Source organism: Silene latifolia, chromosome 2 (genome assembly GCF_048544455.1).
Source record: "Silene latifolia isolate original U9 population chromosome 2, ASM4854445v1, whole genome shotgun sequence".
Taxonomy (NCBI): domain Eukaryota; kingdom Viridiplantae; phylum Streptophyta; class Magnoliopsida; order Caryophyllales; family Caryophyllaceae; genus Silene; species Silene latifolia.
Genome location: NC_133527.1, coordinates 103,696,561 through 103,720,432, shown reverse-complemented (window position 1 = coordinate 103,720,432; position 23,872 = coordinate 103,696,561). Strand labels below are relative to the sequence as shown.

The 23,872-nt window shown below is 37.9% G+C and overlaps 1 protein-coding gene across 1 annotated transcript; it reads right to left on the bottom strand.

Annotated features, from left to right (window-relative positions):
- Positions 1 to 21,837: 21,837 nt before the first annotated feature.
- On the bottom strand, positions 21,838 to 23,313 carry LOC141641151 (uncharacterized). The gene is made up of 2 exons (XM_074449824.1): positions 23,278 to 23,313; positions 21,838 to 22,239 (listed from the first exon to the last, which is right to left on the bottom strand). Exons 1-2 carry the CDS (start codon positions 23,311 to 23,313, stop codon positions 21,838 to 21,840), a joined length of 438 nt encoding a protein of 145 aa, XP_074305925.1.
- Between the last annotated feature and the right edge of the window lie 559 nt (positions 23,314 to 23,872).

Sequence of the window (23,872 nt, the reverse complement as noted above, 5' to 3'; positions counted from 1 at the left end):
CCTGACCACCAACACCTAATTACCAGCCCACCACCAGACCACCAAAACCACCGCCCCAGCCAACCACCCGACCAACTCAGTCCCCTCCCGACGCACTCCCCCTACACCATCCCCTCTTCTGCACTCCCCTCCCCCACCACCGACAACCACCGAGCACCATATATACCGGACATACGACGATCCTTTCCCCAGAACGTCCACCACCTAGAAGTAGTATAACAAACAAGTATATGAAGTAATGTATAATGTTACACTCTTAACATACTAAAGTTACACTCGTAAAGTATCAAAGTTACTGTCACAAAATGTTAAAAACATATCGATACGTGCATTTTATATAGTCTTTCTGAGCCTCTTATGCACGTATTTCTATGTAATTCTCGTAGTTTTATACTACGAAATGCTCCGAATAGTCTATTTTGGTTCGTTTGGCTTTAATTGCAGGAACAGACCTATAAGAAGAAGAATCAAGCCTTTTGTTGCCCCTTTAGCTTACATTTATGGAGATGGAAGAATTGGAGCGGAATTACTACCGTCTCGGGAAGCGTGAAGTGGTCTCGTAAGCTAAATCAACAAAGCAAGGAGCTGGTTCAACGGCGATTGACTCGATCGAAGCCTTTTGTTGGCCAATCTGTTCGATCGAGTACTTATGGATGCAGAGAAGACCTCGATCGAGACCCTGATGTTCTCGATCGAGAGGTGGTATTTTAGAGGTCCTCGATCGAGTATATTAAGTACTCGATTGAGAGGTTCTGCTGGAAGAGTGTTCGATCGAGGAGTCTGAAAGTACTCGATCGAGCACTTTGCTATCTGATGCGAGATTTTCTCGTATAATCTTATTTACTTAATATCCTAGTTTCGAAATTAGGTGAAATAAATATTTTTCCTATATAAAGGAAAGACTTAATTAGATTTTAATCATCTTTTCATTCACTAATCCTGGAGTATTAAGCAGACACTTTTCTTCTCTTGTTAAACGTTACTTTTGCTCTTCTTTTTCCGGATCCGAATCTTTGTAATCTTTCTTTCTCTCTTTTATTCAAGCCTTATTTCTCCTTTTGGCATACCTTTAATCCTTGCTTTTAATTTATGTTTTAATTAGTTTTATTTTTAGTTTATGTTATTTCTTCTTAATTATCTCTTTATAATGTTTTCTATTGCTTCATTAATCTTTGTTATTGTTTTATTTATCGCCATGAGTAGCTAAATCCTTAGTGCTAGGATTAGGGGAGCCATGATAGTAAAGCAATGACGTTATAATTAGATTAGGAGTTTTAAATGTGAGAATTGTTTTATAGCAATTTAATTGTAATTGTTTAGAGTGCACGCTTCTAAATCAATTAACCGGGTTACGTTCAGACCTAGATCGGAAGATTGGATTGAATAGATCTGCTATGAACAATAGACTACTCTAATGAGGGTGGAAGCTAAGTTAGTAGTATTTTAGGGAGGATAGCGGACCGGAAGGACCTTTCCTCTACCCTTCTCACACGAGACCGACTGACCCTACCTTTAGCAGAATTGTGTGATATCATAGTGAACCGACATCCTGGTATCTTTCTCTATTTTTGATCACATCCTTTCATCCTTATTAATTTTATTGTTGTCTCTCTTTTTGCCTTTTATTTCGGTTATTAGTTAGTAAAACAATTCAAACAACCCCTAATTTGTTACCGTGACAGACTAGAATAACAAGTAGATATAATAGCCTTCATGTGGAGTACGATACCCGACTTACCTCTGCTATATTAGTTAGAGTCGGTTGGTTTATTTTTGATAGGGTTGCGACAGCCGTGTCACATAAATCCAAATTTTTATATAAAAAATCACGTTTAAAATTTAAGGGTTTTTTTGTCAAACACAACCTTTTAAAAAAAAATTTCCAAACACCGCCTTTTAAAAAAAAAAGTTTGTAAAATACAACCTTTAATACAACAACAACAACATCAGAGCCTTAATCCCAAAATGATTTGGGGTCGGCTGACATGAATCATCCTTTCGAACTGTCAAAAATTTTTTTTGTTAAACACGACATTTTGGCCGCAGGACTCAACATTTTGCAATGGGGTAAATTTGAGTCGATGTTTGCGATAGCAAGCGAGGTCGGTTTGAGATGTTCTTGGACTCATTGGAAAGGTGGAAGTACAAGCTTTCCAGGGATTATCAACACGATGGTTACAGGTGTAACACCCCCATCTACCAAGGAGCCTTAACAAGACCTTCCCTAGCAGATAAGGGCATTACCATCTCGGTTGCCCGAGAACAGTAATGATCAAATGTCGATAAAATAACAGTTATATTAGTTACAAGTGATTTTAAACCAACCGACGATACAAAAGATACAACCCAAGACTACTATCAGCTATGTGAAACTATCTCTGCCATGACTCGTGATAGACTCATCCCTTCAAGCACCCAGCTAAGATCCATACATCAACCTGCTAAGACTGACTGCTCACCATAGTGGATCACGGCAGACACAAAACAAAGAGACAACACAACAAAACCACACAAGGTCAGCAACTGAGGTAACTAGTACAAAAGCAGACACAACACAATTACAGTAATACATACAGACCACCTCCTCCAACCAATCACACACCTCTGACTGCCCGAAGGTCCAGTCCTACCAGTGGGGGACCGCAGCCGTTCCCACCTAAGCCCCACTCATCGTTCCGAGCGATAACCCATGTTCCTTAATGTGCACATCCCTTATGTGGTGGGTTCCACATAAGACGAATCAAGGGCATGAAGCCACTCCCGCAAGTGACTCCACTCAGCCGAGGACGCACCTCGAGAACCACAGACAAACAATCACAACCGACTGTACAATCAACAATCACCAACTATCAATTCCAACATGACACTGATCAATCAACCACAACCAACCAACAACAAAGACGCTAAACCAACTATACAACAACATTAGACACTCTAGACAATCAACAGTACTGAGTAGGCAAACCTACCTTTAGCAAACCGCAGCGATTCCGCGTCCGACCACAAGATAACAATCAACCACCAAAACCACCTATAACAACCACCATAACCATCTATTACTACTACCATAACCATAACTGAAATCAAGAGAGACGATGATGATGATGATGACAACATACCTATACAAAGCAATTCGGGGTCAAGACCGCTACCCGACTCAAGCATCCCATCCCTATGGTGTAAACACTCTCAAAGGCCTCAAGGAGATGAATTATGGTGAAGGAGAAGTGAAATGACGGCATTTAGGTTTAGGAAAAAAGGAGAAAATGATTTGGGTTTCACGATTATACGATGTATAATTCTCTGCTGAAATCCCGTTACTCGATCGAGTAACGCACTTACTCGATCGAGTGGCATCTACTCGATCGAGTTCCCAAGCTACTCGACCGAGTAGCCTCCGCTAGATCGAGTAACACGCACTACAAGGCTCACATCGTCACAAGTCATCACTCGTAAGGTTTTCGAAGGTCAAAATAGGTGTCTAAGGTCAGTCAACGGGTCCTAAAAGGACGGGTATTACAGTCTTCCTCCCTTAAAAAGAACTTCGTCCCCGAAGTTCAACTCATCCTCCCCCCATGTCGCCAAGCAAAAGGAACTAAGGCAAACTACCACTATCCATCCCAACACGGCCGACACAACCGTTCATGAATACCACCCCGACATGAATGTTCATCAACCATCATCATCATCTACCTTAGCACACATTACACAACACGATTTCCTATTAAATATAAAGGAACAACCAACTCGACTACCATCACTTGTACGTATCTCATGTCATTGCTCAAATGTAAACCAACACGACTATCAAATTATCCCTCCATCAATTACTTGACAATACTTAGTTATCAATCACTTGTCGACAATTATTTGTTATCAAATACCCAAAAGCAGATCACTTACGCACAATAACATACCATTCCTTCACATTAATTCTTTTAAATTATTTCTATTACTCAATCATGCAACTACGATTCAATTATTTAACAACTACCACTCAATTATATAACAATTTTATGAACAATTACTTGGAAACGAAATACAACAACATGATAATTTAATCAACGTTTGCAAACTATCACTCAATTATACAATAACCACTACTAATTACTCAAACAACCACTTACAATACTATAAAATTGTCACAATTAAGTCATTTCTCCATGCGACATTACTCTTCTCCTCTTAAAAGGAACTTCGTCCCCGAAGTTCACCATCCAAACAACTGTAACTATTACGCAAGGCGATAAATTTTATTCCATATTGACATTACGAACAAATCATATTAGACATTGGGCTCACCACGACTACAAGACTTCCTTGACAAGACATAGATATGATTCATTTATATAAAAACCATCGTAAAAGTGAACAATATGATTACGCATTCTGTCATCCATTGCCATATATAACATTAAACAATTTCTTATGCGATCCTACAAAGTATGCAACAAGAATCATAACCACCACACGACATGTTACTCGAGGTAAACCGATTTAGTATCCGAAAAGATAAAAACCACGCCTAAATTGTATCAACTACACCATTATATAACTTCATAAACCATACTTGACATACAAAAATGTTGTCACTCACCCAAGCCAAGGAATAGTGATCAGAAGAACCACCAACTCGAAGATACAAACAAATGTTGAAACGAAATAAACATCCTACAGGGGTACTCGATCGAGCTTGAGGGTTACTCGATCGAGTTGATGTTACTCGATCGAGTTCATCAGCTACTCGATCGAGTATGTCGAGATCAGAATGCATCCCAAAGTCAGTCTTACAGTTACTCGATCGAGTGAGGGGCACTCGATCGAGTAGCCACAGGTCGATATTCTCCAAAAGATTACCTTGCCAAATCAAAGAAACATATATATAAGTCAGAATGTCAATCCCGACACCAACCACCTGCATAACAAGTCCTAAAAACATCCAAAATACGGCCTTATGGCCAAATACAAACCGAAAGTGTAACAAAAGTACTAACAAACCAAGTACCAACAAATCAACAACCATCAAACCAAGTACTAACTATGACAAATCCATGGGAACGAGTATATATATAACAAGATCAAAGAAATGAGCATCACTCCACGGCCTGCTCCTTCATTTCCTCATCGCCACCACCGCCTTCGGACGTGCCCGCTCCAGCTGTACCCTCACCCGCGATATTACCGGTGCCATAATATGCTCCCACTCGCCACGGTGCCAAGCAACCGTAGGGGTAAATCGGAGGCTCTCCCCAAGTAGTCATGTCCATGCCAAAGGAGTGAAAGACCCCGCTGTCATCCCCAACACCCCTCCACCACACCGGCTGGGCCGCCTCAGTCCCAATGCCCTAAACATCAGCCATCTCATGGAGGTTTCGGAGTGTCAAAGTGGCGGACACTCTCTCTGTGAGCTCACTCATCCTCATCTCAAAACTGAAGAAGGAAGGATAGCTGGGAAACTGATGTTGTTGAGGCACCCCCATCTACCAAGGAGCCTTAACAAGACCTTCCCTAGTAGATAAGGGCATTACCATCTCGGTTGCCCGAGAACAGTAATGATCAAATGTCGATTAAACTAACCGACGATACAAAAGATACAACCCAAGACTACTATCAGCTATGTGAAACTAACTCTGCCATGACTCGTGGTAGACTCGTCCCTTCAAGCACCCAGCTAAGATCCATACATCAACTTGCTAAGACTGACTGCTCACCATAGTGGATCACGGCAGACACAAAACAAAGAGACAACACAATAAAACCACACAAGGTCAGCAACTGAGGTAACTAGTACAAAAGCAGACACAACACAATTACAGTAATACATACACACCACCTCCTCCAACCAACCACACACCTCTGACTGCCCGAAGGTCCAGTCCTACCAGTAGGGGACTACAGTCGTTCCCACCTAAGCCCCGATCATCGTTCCGAGCGATAACCCATGTTCCTTAATGTGCCCATCCCTTCTGTGGCGGGTTCCATAGAAGGCGAATCAAGGGCGTGAGTCACTCCTGCAAGTGACTCCACTCAGTCGAGGACTCACCTCGAACCACAGACAAACAATCACAACCGACTGTACAATCAACAATCACCAACTATCAATTCCAACACGACACTGATCAATCAACCACAACCAACCAACAACAAAGACGCTAAACCAATTATACAACAACATTAAACACTCTAGACAATCAACAATACTGAGTAGGCGAACCTACCTAGTAAACCGCAACGATTCCGCGTCCGACCACAAGATAATAATCAACCACCAAAACCACCTATACAACAACCATAACCATCTATTACTATTACCATAACCATAACTGAAATCAAGAGAGACGATGATGATGATGACAACTTACCTATACAAAGCAATCCAGCGTCAAGATCGCTACCCGACTCAAGCATCCCATCCCTATGGTGTAAACACTCTCAAAGGCCTCAAGGAGATGAATTATGGTGAAGGAGAAGTGGAATGACGACATTTAGGCTTAGGAAGAAAGGAGAAAGGAGAAAATGATTTGGGTTTCACGATTATACGATTTATAATTCCCCGCTGAAATCTTGTTACTCGATCCAGTAACTCACTTACTCGATTGAGTGACATCTTCGCAATCGAGTTCCCAAGCTACTCGATCGAGTAGCCTTCGCTAGATCGAGTAACACGCACTCCAAGGCTCACATCGTCACAAGTCATCACTAGTAAGGTTTCCGAAGGTCAAAGTAGGTGTCTAAGGTCAGTCAACGGGTCCTAAAAGTAAGGGTATTACAACAGGTGGCCTTTGTGTGGAGTCTATTGCTGTGTAAAGTAAGGCTGGTCGGAGAGGCTAGCTGTAAAGCGAGTGGTCATGGGGGATTTCGTGGGGCTTTAAATGGGGTTAGGATGTTTTGTTTGGTCTGAAATTTGGTATGTAGGTAGAGAGGAGTGTAAGGTAGGTCGTAATTGTGTTGTTTGGGGTAGTTATTGGTTGCAAGTGGTTATTTGAGGCGAGTGAATTGACCCACGAAAAAAATCCTACTTTGACTTTCGTCTGATTGTTTTTTACCTTCAATTAAACTGTTGGAGCTTGTGTCCTCCACAAATTAGTGTGATAACATTTGTAAATCTCTTACAGGTTCACAAGGGTATACTTCGTATATTTAATCAGTTGATTAACGTTTACCTAATAACGGTTGACTTGCTAGAAAGTTTGACGTTATTATCATACAGATGGCGGTGATCAACTGGTCCCTAAAGATCACACCTACAGGATGTGTTTGAGAGATGTTATTATAGAAATATGATCACATTGATGCCTAATATGACTAAACAGTTAGTCAATGTGTTGATGAGACAATTATTTAATGAAGATTAAATAATATTAGTTGAGACGAATTAACTGTCAATTCGTAAATTGAATATAATAAGTTATATTTAAATTAAATGTATGTAATGTTAGCTTGGACGAATTAATCTGTTAATTCGTAATTAAATGTAATCGATTATATTTAATATCAACAAGATGAATGTGTCATAGTGGTAATAGTGAGGGTACACAAACCAAGAGGTCATGGGTTCGATCCTCACTAGATGACAATTTAACACATTTTATACATTTTTGGAATAACCAAAAGTAAGGAGATTATAATCCTTATTTCGGTTACATGGGCAGAATTAGGGTAGAGAATATCTCCCTTATTCAACTCCCATTTTCGGTTTCCATAAGAGGAAAAAGGGAGATCATTTTCTAACCCTAATTCTCTTTTAACCTAATCTCTCCCTCTCATAAAAAAAAAACACAAAAACAACCTAAATTTTACAGAAAATTGGGATCGATTCTAGCCTAATCAAAAGGGCATATCTCATATCGTCTTGGGTGCAACTAATAGGCGAATATCAATTTTGATATTGTTCTTAGGCCGTTTTTGCTAGGACCGAAGGTTATTTCTGAATCCTTTACTTTTGTTTATGTACTTTATTTTATGACTAGTGATCGTCTTCATTAAATTCGTTATAATCCTTTAATAATAAGGGAAGTATACAGATTATTTCCCACAAGTGGTATCGGAGCAAAGGCCACGAATTTTAATTTTGATGATTTTCATAAAATTGTATGTAAACAATATGAGGAATTTCGAAAAAAAAATTAGGGTTTTTGGCTAAAAATTTTTTTTGCCGAGAGGAATTTCTTTTTTTCGGCCTGTTTTTTTCGTTTTTTTCTTCTTTTGCTTGATGATTTATTTCCAATTTCATTTTTCATATCATTGTTTTAATCAGTTAAAATTATCATATGAAGAATTGGTAGATTTTGATTTAATGAAGATTAAGTTAAAATACAAATTGAATCGTCATGTCGATGATACAAGAACTTGTTTTTGCTATATAGTTTTAGCATATAAGATTAATCATGTTCATTAATTCATTTGCTAAATCATGTTCTAAATAGCAACTGTAAACATTTTCTTCATCGATTTTTGTTTTAGGGCTTTTTGCCGCAAAAGAAAAAAAAGTGACGGCTTATTTTTTTAGGGTTTGCCGTGAAAAAAAAAAGAAAAAAAAAATTCAGTTTTTTTGCATTTTTCAGAAATGCCGAGCCAAAAATATATAAAAAAAATTCTGTTTTTTGTTTTTTTTTCTATTTTGCCGAAAAGAAAAAAATAAAAAAGAATTTGGAAGGGCTGTTTTTTTGGCCGTGAGCTAAGTTTATAAAAAAAAAAAAAATTTCCCTGTTTTTCTTTTTGCCGAGACCCAAAAAGAAGAAAAAAAAGGTTTTTAATTTTGTTTTGTTTTTGGCCAATTAGTTATTGTGAAACGGTTCACAATTTAAAGATACCATATTATTTTAAAGCAGTTTAAAATTTTGATGGATTAAATTCATATTACAAGTTTAATATGAATTAAGAATGAAATTAATGTGATTAATTGAGGAATTGTCACTTAATTTGATTTAAATAGGTGGTTTGGATAAATTAATCAACATAATTAAGGAATTGTGTCATGTATGTTTAATTTATTTTTAGTTGATGCATTTTATTTTAATTTTGTTGAATGAATCGATTGAATGAATTTAATTTACGTATTTTTGCAATCAGTTGTAATTTGCAATACTTAGTGTGGCCTTAGTCAAATTATGTTTTCGTAATGAAGGAAACATGATTTTTTATGTAATTATGAGATCTCGAATCTCTTTTATTTTTCTTTAGTTTTTGGGTTTTGAAATTAGAATGTAATAAATAGGTTTATTATGTAAATTTTATTTATTGTATTTTCAAAAGAAGACTAAAGATGGAGATTGGAGCTCACTCCCGCTACATGGATCAAGATGGAACATCAAGACAAGCTTCTCGGGTCCAAGGATGGATTCCAAACTTATATTTATTGTTCATTTTGATAGGATAGGCCACACTAGGACATTTACTGTTTTTACGTTTTCATTCTTATTGCTTTTCATTCACATGTTAGTTTATGCATCATATTCCGCCTATAACCAAACCACCTACTACTAAAATGCATGAAAATTGACTCATATAGGTTGTATGTTAGTTTTCATGGACATATAGATGTCACACACTTATTAAGCCATCACCTTAGTTTATTCATTCTCGCATGCTAGATATTAGTTCACTTAAAATGAATTAAAATAAAGTTGATGGGATCTTCCTCTAAAACGAAAATTGAGATTAGTCTTTATAAGGGCAAACAACTATGAATTCCTTCTTCGTCGGTAGGCATAATATAACCCCTTCTACGTTGGGTAAGTAGTTGTGTTGACTTAGTTTACCTCAACATCATAGTCCGAAGAGTTTCTCGTGATTATGATGGGCTAAAGATAGAATTTACAGAAATTTATCGACCAAGAATTCTAACGGTAGAATTAGCTAAAAGGTTAGCTTATCAATTTACAGAGAATTGAGTCTTGGGATCATTTATATAATTCTTGAGGGAGGTTAATTGTATAAATGTTTTGAGTCTTCGCGTTATGACAGTAGTTCATTAGACTTAAAAATATAAACGATGCACATGCTTATTATTTTTATTCTTCTCGCAGTGTAGAACACGTTTATTTTCATAATACTATTACAACGAAATGGCTGGAAATAACGCAATCCCAATGCCTAGTGCCACACTTGATCGCGCGTCCTGGCTTAAAATTTTTATGGACCAGATGAATCAGTTCACACGTCTGAAAAATGACGGGTCCAACTTTGCGGACTGGGAGGCGGCACTACGGAATCTTTGCCATTGCCGACGGTAAGCTCAAGTACTTAACTGAGCCAATACCGGTCAACCCAGGCCCCAATGCAGGAGTCAACGAGTCACTCGCTTATAGTGACTTCGTTATGGAAGCGGGTGCGATAAAGAACGTACTCATCTTTGCAATGAAAACCAATTTGCAGAGATGCTTCATTGCCCAAGGTGCAAACAAGATTTTCACCACGCTCACTAACGAGTTCTCAAAAGCACCGAGAATCGTTACATATGAGCATACCTGTCGCTTCTTTGATGCGAAACTCCAGAAGGGCCAACCGGTTAGCCCACACATTCTTCACATGATTGAGAATGTCGAGAAGCTTGAGGCACTGAATTGTAAAATCAGTGAGAGCATTGTCATTGACCGAATGCTTCATTCTCTTCATGATGGTTTCGCCCTTTTCAGGGCGAACTACTACATGAATGACTTGAAAAAGAGTCCTCATGAGCTACACTCCCTTCTCGTACAGACCGAGAAGGATATGAAATTGAGTGGGAGCATGAAGCAGGATGTTCTCACGATTTCCAACATGGGTAAAGGTAAGGGCAAGGCTCATGGCGACCTAGCTGTAGGTAAGCCAAAGTTTAAAAAGCCAGGAAACGGTAAAAGTGCGCCTGGTGAGACTAGTGGCTCACAGGGCAAGGCAAAGAGCAAGGGCGGTGACATAGAGTGCCACCATTGTCACAAGACTGGACATTGGAGGAGGAACTGTCCCGTTTATCGTGAGGACATCAAAGCAGGCCGCGTCGTTCCTGTTGGTATGTCATCTTATATTCATATGATTGAGATTAACCATGCAAGTTTCGGAACTTAGGTACTAGATACTGGTTGTGGTTCTCATCTGTGTAATCATTTGCAGGGCCTAAAGAATATCATACCTCTCGAAAAAGGTGATGTGGACCTGCGTGTCGGGAATGGAGCACGAGTTGCTGCTGTCTCGAAGGGAACATATGTAATCCAACTCCCTAGTGGTTTTGAGTTATTTTTAAATAACTGTTACTATGTACCCAGTTTGTCTAAGAACATTATTTCTGTTTCCGTACTTGCTAAATACGGTTTTGCATTTTCAATAAAGGATAATAGCTGTATTTTCTCTTTCAATGAAATGATTTATGGCAAAGCAGTTTCCATGAATGGAATTTACATCTTAGACCAAACCACGGAAGTATTACACGTGAATAATAAGAAAATAAAGGTTGGTGACAAAGATCAAACCTATCTATGGCATTGCCGAATGGGACACATAAATGAGAAACGCGTGAAGAAACTCGTCGATAATGGGACTATTCCCGCATTCGATTTTTCTACATATGGCACGTGTGAATCATGTCTCATTGGCAAGATGACTCGAATTTCCTTCAAAGGTGTTGGAATGCGCGCTAGTGACCTATTAGGACTCATACATACTGATGTTTGTGGACCTATGTCAATTACCGCTAGAGATGGCTATAGATATTTTATCACTTTCAGGGACGATTTGAGTAGATACGGATATGTCTACTTAATGAAGCATAAAAGTGAGTCCTTTGAGAAATTCGAGGAATACCAGAACAGGGTACAGAACCAACCGAGTAGAAAGATTAAAGCACTCCGTTCAGATCGGGGTGGCGAATATCTTTCAAATGAGTTTGATCAACACCTGAAAGACTATGGAATCGTTTTGCAGTTAACTCCACCTGGAACACCTCAATTGAATGATGTGTCCGAACGGAGAAATCGAACCTTACTTGATATGGTTCGATCCATGATGAGTCACACGGTAGTGCCTGATTCATTATGGGGTTTTGCTCTTTTGTCATTTGCTCTTATACTTAACCGAAGTCCGTCTAAAGTCAGTCGACAAGACTCCATATGAAATGTGGAAGGAACGGTCCCCAACTTGTCCTTTATTCGGGTTTGGGGCTGCGAGGCTTATGTCAAGTGGAGACACGAGGATAAGCTCGGCCCGCGATCGGTCAAGACATACTTTATAGGTTATCCAAAAGGAACATTTGGTCATTACTTCTATTCGCCTACCGAACATCGAGTTTTTGTTGCGGCTAGTGCGGCGTTCTTAGAGAAAGAATTTCTCGAGAACAAGACGAGTAATAGAACCTTTGAGCTGTCGGAGATTCCAGAACCAACAATCGAGGAACAGATGGAAGAAGTTGTTCCTCCAACTGATGATACGATTAATATTCCTGAGGAACCTAGGAGGTCGGGTAGAGTCTCTCATCCTCCGGACAGATACATTGGTATGGTCGAGGAGAATGACGTTTTACTCCTAGAGAGTAATGAACCCGTTACCTATAAAGGTGTTATGACCTGTTCCGACTCAAAGCTATGGCTCGAAGCCATGCAATCCGAGATGGACTCCATGTATGAGAATGACGTATGGGATCTAGTTGATTTACCTAATAAGGTAAAACCTCTACAGTGCAAATGGCTTTACAAAATAAAGCGTTCTGTAAACGCGCAACCAGATACCTATAACGCACGACTTGTGGCAAAAGGTTTCACTCAAGTACACGGATTGCATTGTGATGAGATTTTTGCACCTGTAGTCATGCTACGTTCCATTCGGATAATCTTAGCGATTGCCGCATTTCATGATTATGAAATTTGGCAAATGGATGTGAAAACCACCTTCTTAAACGGTTGTTTGGAGGAAGAGTTGTACATGGTGCAACCCGAGGGTTTCATAGATCCTGAACATCCTAAGAAAGTATGCAAGCTTAAGCGTTCCATTTATGGACTTAAGCAAACTTCTCGGAGTTGGAATCATCATTTCGACCAGGTGATAAAAGAGTATGGTTTCACTCGATCGGTCGAGGAACCATGATTATATATCAAGTCGAGTGGGAGCAAGATTGTATTCTTGATATTGTATGTCAATGACATACTCTTGATTGGGAATGACATTCCTCTCCTATCTTCGGTTAAAGAATGGTTGAAGAACCATTTCCAGATGAAAGATCTGGGTGAGGCACAACGCATTTTTGGAATCCGTATCTACCGAGATAGATCACGACGGACGTTATCACTTAGTCAGGAGTCTTATTTGGATAAGATTCTTGAGAAGTTCAGCATGAGCAACTCCAAGAAGGGGAACCTTCCAATGACGACTGGGATGCAGTTGAGCAAGTCTCAGTCACCCACGACGCCTGAAGGGATTGAGCGTATGAGTCGTGTTCCTTATGCATCTGCAATAGGATCGATCATGTATGCCATGATATGCACACGTCCAGACGTGGCATATGCATTGAGTATGATAAGTCGGTACCAAAAGACTCCAGGTGAAACACACTGGATAACTGTTAAAAACATCCTCAAGTACCTACGGAGGACTAAGGATTGGGTATTGACTTATGGAGGCGATACTAAGCTATGCGCAATCGGTTACGCAGATGCTAGCTTCCAAACGGATCGAGATGACTCAAAATCTCAGTCCGGGTTCGTCTTCACTCTTAATGGTGTTGCGGTCAGCTAGAAGAGTTCCAAACAGAGTGTTGTAGCAGACTCTACTACTGAATCCGAGTACTATGCCGCTTCGGAGGCAGCAAAGGAAGCAATATGGATGCGTCAATTCTTACAAGGACTTACGATAGTTCCTAGTTCAAATGACCCGATCACCATCTATTATGACAATAGAGGTGCCATCTTCCAGGCTAAGGAGCCAAAATTTAGCAACAAATCTAGACATGTACATCGGAAAGCTCACCTGATCCGTGATTACGTGGAGCAAGAGGAGATAGTGATAGACACGATTGCGACGGATGATAACATCGCGGATCCTCTCACTAAACCGTTGAATTATGATAAGCATGTAGGGCATGTTAATTCCATGGGAATTAAACGTGTTCCTGAGTTGTAGTACTTGATTATGGATTTGATACATTATCTTTTTCATATACTATTTATAACTTCATCGTTTTATTATAATATTTTGTTCTTCATGAGGATTGTACTGACAACATTGAACGCCACAAAGTGAACTGAATTACATTATATTTGTTTTGGTCCGTAATCGCCAATGTGAGCTGATAACTCTGGCTATTATATTGTGCAGTCGATTGATGGTGGGTTCAACGAGCCATAAGTCAAACGGTTGACTGATCGATCACAGATGCGAGATTATAACGATACCTCGTAGGACAACTTTTTGTGACAACGTAATGGAGTCCTAAATGTTTAAAAACATTCGGTGCCAGGTCGTGGATAGGACATCCGTTGTGTTCCTAGAGTCGATTCTTTTGACTATCGACTGTCTCTTGAGATTAAGGCAGTTTTTGGGTGACTTTGGTTTCTTTCTCACGGTCTGCCGTGAATCGAGGCTAGGTAGATTTTTTCGGGTCATTTCATACTGTGCTTACATGCAGGATTCGAGTTGAGGAAAATATCCAACCCTTATCAGGTATAGTTATTTCTCGGGGCCACTCGAGGAGTTGAATCGAAATGCATGGCCATGCTCGAATGTTGATTCGTTTATCAGTTAAGTTACTCTCTAGTCGGGGAAACCACTCTTGATGATGATCGCTTGTAAAATACGACCTTTGTGAATACGGATTTGCAAATTGTTTTACATTGAGTGGGAGAAATTTTAGGATATGAGAATCGGTTATCGCACATACACTTGTGAGGACAAGTGGGAGTTTGTTGGAGCTTGTGTCCTCCACAAATTAGTGTGATAACATTTGTAAATCTCTTATAGTTTCACAAGGGTATACTTCGTATATTTAATCAGTTGATTAACGTTTACCTAATAACGGTTGGCTTGCTAGAAAGTTTGACGTTATTATCCTACAGATGGCGGTGATCAACTAGTCCCTAAAGGTCACACCTATAGGATGTGTTTGAGAGATGTTATTATAGAAATATGATCACATTGATGCCTAATATGACTAAAAAGTTAGTCAATGTGTTGATGAGACAATTATTTAATGAAGATTAAATAATATTAGTTGAGACGAATTAACTGTCAATTCGTAAATTGAATATAATAAGTTATATTTAAATTAAATGTATGTAATGTTAGCTTGGACGAATTAATCTGTTAATTCGTAATTAAATGTAATCGGTTATATTTAATATCAACAAGATGAATGTGTCATAGTGGTAATAGTGAGGGTACACAAACCAAGAGGTCATGGGTTCGATCCTCACTAGATGACAATTTAACACATTTTATACATTTTTGGAATAACCAAAAGTAAGGAGATTATACTCCTTATTTCGGTTACATGGGCCGAATTAGGGTAGAGAATATCTCCCTTATTCAACTCCCATTTTCGGTTTCCATAAGAGGAAAAAGGGAGATCATTTTCTAACCCTAATTCTCTTTTAACCTAATCTCTCTCTCTCTCATAAAAAAAACACAAAAACAACCTAAATTTTACAGAAAATTGGGATCGATTCTAGCCTAATCAAAAGGGCATATCTCATATCGTCTTGGATGCAACTAATAGGCGAATATCAATTTTGATATTGTTCTTAGGCCGTTTTTGCTAGGACCGAAGGTTATTTCTGAATCCTTTACTTTTGTTTATGTACTTTATTTTATGACTAGTGATCGTCTTCATTAAATTCGTTATAATCCTTTAATAATAAGGGAAGTATACAGATTATTTCCCACATAAACTCCCCTCGAATCATCACTTGAAATCAACAACCACCATAAACAACATAACTAAGACCTACTTTGTACTCCCCTCTACCTACATACCAAATTTCAGACCAAACAAAACATCCTAACCCCATTTAAAAACCCACGAAAAACCCCATGACCACTCGCTTTACGGCTACCCTTTCCGACCAGCCTTACTTTATACAACAATAGACCCCACATAAGGCCACCTTTGACCATCATGTTGATAACCTCTGGAAAGCTTGTATTTCCATCTTTCCAACGAGTCTAAGAATACCTCAAAACAACCTCGTTTTCTATCTCAAACATCAACTCAAATTTACCCCATTGCAAAATGTTGAGTCCTCCGGCCAAAATGTCGTGTTTGACAAAAAAAAATTATTAAAGGTTGTGTTTTACAAACTTTTTTGAAAGTCAACAGTTAAGTCATTAAAAGTCAAAAGTTACACTCATAAAACTTCAACGTTACACTCAAAATAATATGTAGCTAAGAATAAGACTCATGGACTCAAAAGATATGAAAGACTCATTTGAATATATATAATACAAATTACAAGAGTAGTGAATTATGAGCATTACATTTTGAGTAATTAGTTGTTGAGTAGTGAGCAATTCTAACCTCTTTGTTGTTACAAAAGTGAAAGCAAATCTGATTAAACCTGGGCTGGAGCTATAGTCCATAATTCTGTCCATCATGTTGAAAATGTGCATCGGAATACTAGTTTTATGATTAAGAGCTTGAACTAATTGTTGAGAAGGTATGAGAAAAATAGCTTTCGAATAGCTGTGTTCTAATGCCCATTGCATAGCCAAAAGTAATGATGTCAATAGCGCATAAATGGCTAGAGAAGACGTGGTTGATATTCCATATATCTCAGTTCTGTCCTCAGAAAACCAAGCAATTCCATAAATTCTATATTGATTACCTCGAACTGCTGCAACTTTTATTCAGTAGCCTTCATCATTTGGAAACGGAACTCGGATTCCCCTATTTGATGGCTGTTTATTTATCCTTTTATTTCTAAACAAGAGTATTTGTTGATGTGTACGTTCCTTACTTCGATTTAGTATTTGGCTCGGAGCAACATTCTTCTTCCGGAACTCTATATCATTTCTAGCTAACCAGATAACCCATAATGTAGAGCAAAATACGATTGTACTATATTGAGAACCTTGACAATAATTCTTTAAAAGGTAAGAGGTAAAACCCATAATGTAGAGCAAAATACGATTATACTGAAGGGATTTGTTTGTACTTAAAACGATTTTAATAGACAAATCTCTAGGATCATATGCATGTTAGAAATCAGAATTAAAAATAAATAAAGAGGGTAATTGAATTACCTTGCAGTGGAATTAATCCGTGAGCAAATAATATCCATCAAATAAGAAAAATAAGAACCGGATCAGAATAACCCAACTGCTACAAATCATCACGAGCACCTCAATTGTAGTGCCTCCACTAGTATCCACAAGTATGAATAGGAGGTACGATTTGTATGCTAGTACAAGGGTAGGGTTTCTTATTTCTCACAGAGGAATATGATAGATGAAACTAACTCCCATATATCTCTATATATAGGAAAGCAAAGACTCAGTTTCCCAATCAAACCCTAACTTTAATCGCAGATGGGCCTAATCTAATTAGAGCCCTATTTCCATATTTCAGTCTGACTGTAAAAGGAAACACCGTATTCATCTTGTGTGTGACGCAATGGGCCCGTTTAATTTTAGAAGAGTCCTTAAACTCATTTAAGACTCGGTCCATAAGCGGCTTCTAGCAAAACGTTCCGGTTAAATAGAATATAAACCGGGTTACCTTATTTGGACTCCGGACATAAATCCAACAGTCTCCCACTTGTACTGTGTCCAATTAAACATGTCTTTTTGCTTCTATTGTTCCAATCAAGATTAAGGTAGGAAAAGTGTCAACCTTATATGTCTTAGTCATTTTTCTCGAATCTCTGAGTTGAATTGTTGCAGCAGACGACTGACAATCACCTTGTCTGAGCGCGGCCACGCATTTTACAATTCACACTCTTCGAGAGGCCAGAAACAATAAACTTCCTTCAGTAAGGAAGGAACAAATTCCATGTTGTTTAACCACATCCTATCACATGATCCATAGTAAGTCCAAGCATTGCCGTTATAGTGACCAGTCATGGCTGACATTTGACAATGTCAAAACAAACTACTTAGCATGTATAGAATAGTGAAAAACTCAGGTCTAAAGACTGTATATTCACTACTAACTAGTGATAAGAAACTTTACTGACACTAAGCGAATCCTTAGTCAGTTCTTAACGGGTCTGTCTAATACATGTTCTCTAACATGTACCCATATGCTTGGTTTGATATCCCAATATCATGACTTAAGGAACTTAGTCATCAACCAGCTCATATACTAATCATTTTTAGGCATTCAAGTGTTCCAATTTAATGCCCTGATTAGAGACTATAATAGAAAACATAATCCAAATAGAGTTCCAAAACTAAGTCACGTACTTAGTGATGTATTTAATCAATGTTGACTATTGTGGAACAAACATTCAATTAAACAATAAAATGAATAAAATCAAATAACAATTTTATTGAATAAATGAAGTAAATGTTACATATAACTAATTAAACATGTCAAATAAACTCCCACTAAAACAAAGATCTCATAATAGGACTAAGACCACTCGCTAATGCATCTTAGACCAATGGCAGCTCTATGACGCTCATGCTTAGACTGCGGGAGAGGCTTTGTTAAGGGATCTGCAACATTTGCATCAGTCGGTACTCTGCATATCTTAACATCACCTCAATCAATGATCTCTCTGATAAGGTGATATCTTCTCTCTCTGTGTTTGGATTTTTGATGTGACCTCGGTTCCTTAGCTTGGGCAATAGCACCATTATTATCACAATAAACATTTATGAGGCTAGAAATGCTAGGAATCACTCCAAGTTCATAAACAAATTTCTGAATCCAAACAGCTTCCTTTGTTGCTTCTGAAGCAGCAATATACTCAGCCTCTGTTGTAGAATCAGCCACAGTATCCTGTTTGGAACTCTTCCAGCTAACAGCTCCACCATTTAGCAAGAATACATATCCAGATTGAGATCTAGAATCATCTCTATCAGTCTGAAAACTAGCATCGGTGTAATCACTTACAATGAGCTCTTCATCCCCACCAAATACCAAGAACATATCCTTAGTTCTCTTAGGATACTTTAGGATATTCTTGGCAGCTGTCCAGTGATCTTCATCGGGATTATTTTGGTATCTACTCGTCATAATCAATGCACAAGCTACATCAGGACGAGTGTATAACATGGCATACATGATAGAACCTATGGCGGAAGCATATGGAATCTTTCTCATGCGCTCTTGCTCATCAGGTGTCGAAGGACACCGAGTCTTCCTAAGAGTAATGCCATGAGACATAGGCAAGAAACCTTTCTCGAAATCAATCATATTGAAACGTCGAATCACCTTATCTACATAAGTGCTTTGACTCAGACTAATAAGTGTGTTTGATCTATCTCTATAGATCCTAATACCCAAGATGTAAGCTGCATCACCCATATCCTTCATGGAAAAACAACTTCCAAGCCAATCTTTAACGGATTGTAGCATTGGAATGTCATTTCCCATAAGGAGAATCTCATCGTCATAAAGAATCAAAAATGCAACTGCACTCCCACTATTCTTCTTGTACACACATGGTTCTTCTTCGTTTCTAAGGAAACCAAACTCTTTGATTGCCTGATTAAAACGAAGATTCCAACTCCGAGATGCTTGCTTCAATCCATAAATGGATCGTTGAAGCTTGCAAATCTTCCCAGCATGTGTTGTGAAACCTTCAGGTTGTGTCATGTACACATCCTCTTGCAGATTTCCATTAAGGAAAGCTGTTTTCACATCCATTTGCCAAATTTCATAATCATGAAATGCAGCAACAGTTAGGAGAATCCGAATGGACTTAAGCATCGCTACTGGAGAATAGGTTTCATCATAGTCAATACCATGAACTTGCTTGAAACTTTTAGCTACCAGTCGCGCCTTATATATATCCACATTTCCATCCATGTCAATCTTCTTCTTGAAGACCCATTTACACTCGATGGTTTTAACACCATCAGATGGATCAACCAAAGTCCATACTTGGTTATGGTACATGGATTCCATTTCGGATTTCATGGCCTCAAGCCATTTTTCGGAGTCATAGGCTCATAGCCCATCATTGCTTCTTTATACGACCTTGGCTCATCATTCTCTACCAAAAGTAAATCACGATGCTCAGTCACTAAGAACCCATATCTTACGGGATCCTTACCAAAATTAGATCTTTCAGATCTGTGTAGGGCGGGTTCCACAGGAGTAGAAACTATAACTCTTTGTAAATCTAAACATTGTTCCTCCTTATTAGGTGGAGGAGTTTCCTGTGTCCCTCGAATTTCTTCGAGATCAACTCTACTCCCACTAGTTCCTTCGGAAATAAATTCTTTTTCCAAAAAGACACCATACCGAGCTACAAACACTTTGCCCTCAAATGGGTTGTAGAAATAGTACCCTTTAGTATCCTTAGGATACCCTACAAAGAAGTATTTATCGGATTTGGTGCCAAGTTTTTCAGGAATTAACTTCCTTACAAAAGCCTCGCAACCCCAAATCTTTAGAAAAGACATCTTAGGAACATTTCCTGTCCATATCTCATATGGTGTCTTTTCTACGGACTTTGATGGACACCTGTTAAGTGTGAACGTAAAAGTTTCAAGTGCATAACCCCAAAATAAAATAGGAAGACTAGCATGACTCATCATAGACCGAACCATATCAAGTAAGGTCCGATTCCTCCTCTCAGACACACCATTCCATTATGGTGTTCCTGGTGGAGTTAGTTGTGAAACGATTCCACAACCTCTAAGATGATCACCAAACTCTTGGCTCAAGTATTCTCCTCCACGATCAGATCGTAAAGCTTTAATTGTCTTGCCAAGCTAATTCTGCACCTCATTCTGAAATTCTTTGAATTTTTCAAAGGATTCATACTTGTGTTTCATCAAGTAAACATAACCATATCTACTGAAATCATCAATAAATGTTATGAAATACTGAAAACCACCTCTAGCAGTATGACTCATTGGGCCACAAACATCAGAATGTAGAAGGCCTAATAAATCAGCCGCCCTCTCACTGTGACCAGTAAAAGGCGTTTTTGTCATTTTGCCAAACAAACAAGACTCACATCTCTCAAATGATTCAAAATCAAATGAATCCAAAAGTCCATCTTTATGAAGCTTTTGTACGCGTTTTTCATTTATATAACCCAAACGACAGTGCCAGAGATAAGTAGGATTAGAATCATTAGTTTTTAATCTTTTGGCATTAATGTTATAGACATGCTTAGTTAAATTTAGAACATATAGTCCATCAACAATATGAGCTTGACCATATAAAATACCATTATGCATAATAGAACAACATTTGTCTTTTATTCGAATATCAAAACCATTCATGTCCAAACACGAAACGGAAATAATATTTCTGCTAATGGCAGGTACATGATAATAATTATCTAGTTCTAAAACTAAGCCAGAAGGCAACGATAAATGAAATGTTCCTAAAGCTAAAGCAAAAACTCTTGCTCCATTGCCCACACGTAGGTCCACTTCACCTTTCGCCAATGATCTACTCCTTTTTAGTTCCTGCACATTACAACAAATGTGAGAACCACAACCAGTATCTAATACCCAAAAAGTAGAACAATGAGTAGTAACATTTACTTCTATAACATGAATACCTGAAGTGGAAGCAACACTTCCATTCTTCACATCTTCCAAGTTCTTTTTGCAGTTCCTCTTCCAATGTCCCTTTTCATTACAATAATGACAGACATCTTCAGAAGGCTTACCCTTTACTGACTTGGGCTTAGGTTTGAGTTTGGCGATATTTGCCTTACTCTTACCCTTACCCTTATCTGAACCTTGCTTTTAAAAGCCCTTTCCCTTCTTTATCATTAGAACATTAGAGGTAGGAGCTTTCTTAATGCTAGGCTCAGCTGTCTTAAGCATCCCATGCAATTCTTTCAGAGATTTGTCCAAGTTATGCATATTATAATTTAAAATAAAATCATTATAACTTGGATTCAAGGACTGAAGCACAATATCAGTAGCCAACTGTTGGCTTATTCCAGCATCAAGTCTTTCAAGGTTATCAAAATAACATATCAGTTTTATGACATGTGGACTAACAGGCTCATCTTTTCCCATCTTACAGTCAAAGATAACCTTAACAGTATTATACCTTTCAGTTCTAGCTTGCTCCTGAAACATAACTTTCAGGTTTTCAACAATCTCATATGCCGACTCCACGTTCTCATATTGCTTCTGAGGCTAAGAGTTCATGATGGCAAGAATCAGACAGCAAACATCAGTATTAGCATCAGAATGCTCTTTCCACGTGTTCTTAACGGTGGTATGGGCATTACTATCTGGTTTCTTAGGTAATTTCTTCTCAAGGACATATACCTTTTTCTCCTGCTTGAGAAAAATTCTTAAATTGCGATACCATCCCAAGAAGTTTGAATCATTCAACTTTTCCTTCTCAAGGAGGGAACGGAGAGAAAATGAATGTTGGAAAATGTGTCCTCAACAATAGTCCGATCACATAATTTAATATCATAATTAAATCTCATATAAAGAATACATAAGGGATGATTCATTATATAGTCAACTGATCAACATTAATCGGTAACGATTGGCTTGCTAGAGTTTGACGTTACTGTCGTGGGACGGTGGTGGTCAGTTGATCCCTTAAGGTCACACCTAAAAGATGATGCCCTAATCAGTAAAGTTGATTAAGTGTATGACGATACAAGTTGATCAATTCTTTAAAATTGAACAATTCATTTGTGAGAGAGAAAATTGATATCTTATTGTAATGGGATTAAATAAGATTTATTTTAGTAATAAAAATGCTTTATTACTAAAATTGCTTATTGTTTGAGAAACGATAGAGATAAGAATGAATGGTTAATTATAATTACAAGATGTTATGAATTATAATTATATGACCCATTTTATTTATGTGATCAAATATCACTAGTCAATTTGTTGTATGTAATTTAATTAATTTATAAAATGATATTTATGCGATAAATATGCATTAAATTAATTAATAACATGTAACATACTACATGTAACATATTGTGTGACAAATGACAAATTGACAAAATAAAATGGTAGTCCATTTTATGGAAGTGGACTGAAATGTAGAGGGTTTAGTGGATGGTGGTGATTTATTTTAATAAGCTAAAATAACATCATCATGACACTACTTACCTAGCCTTACATGCCTAAGGTTTTGATAAGAACAAAAGTAAAAGTGAAGGACCATATATTGGTCCTCTACCCCTCCTAAAACCGGTACACCTCCTCCACTTTAGAGGACTTTTGTTCTCTACTCATTCTCTATATTCTTGTCCATTCAAAATACATGCAAATGTTATGCATTATTCTCTCTACTCTTTAATCTTCATCTAAAATATGAGAAGATTCAATCTAAATTGTTCAATCAAATTACTAATATTATTAGTGTAATATATGAGTATTAGTAATCAATTTTAAGGTAAACTACTAAACAAATATTAAAGCACATATTATTTAGTAGAGATAAGGGATACTCTTGGGTGCAATCAAGAGGAGTGGCTTCTATACTTGGAGTCTTTGGAGGATCATCATAGCTCAAGAACAAGTGAAGGTAGGAGACCTTACTTGTGCCCACAAAACCGAAATTAACAATGTAAGGGACATTGTTTTCTTACAAATCTCTTATTTTGTTATGCATGCACTAGATCTAAAGAACAAGTCTAGTAAGAAGTTAATTAGTTCATTATTAGAGGAGTCTAATAAGAGGTTCATAAACCTAACAAGTGGTATTAGAGCATAAGGATGTTGCATGCATAATCGGTTATTGTTTTTCCGAGTAAAAAAGTTAACATATAAAACTAAAAATTTGTGATTTATA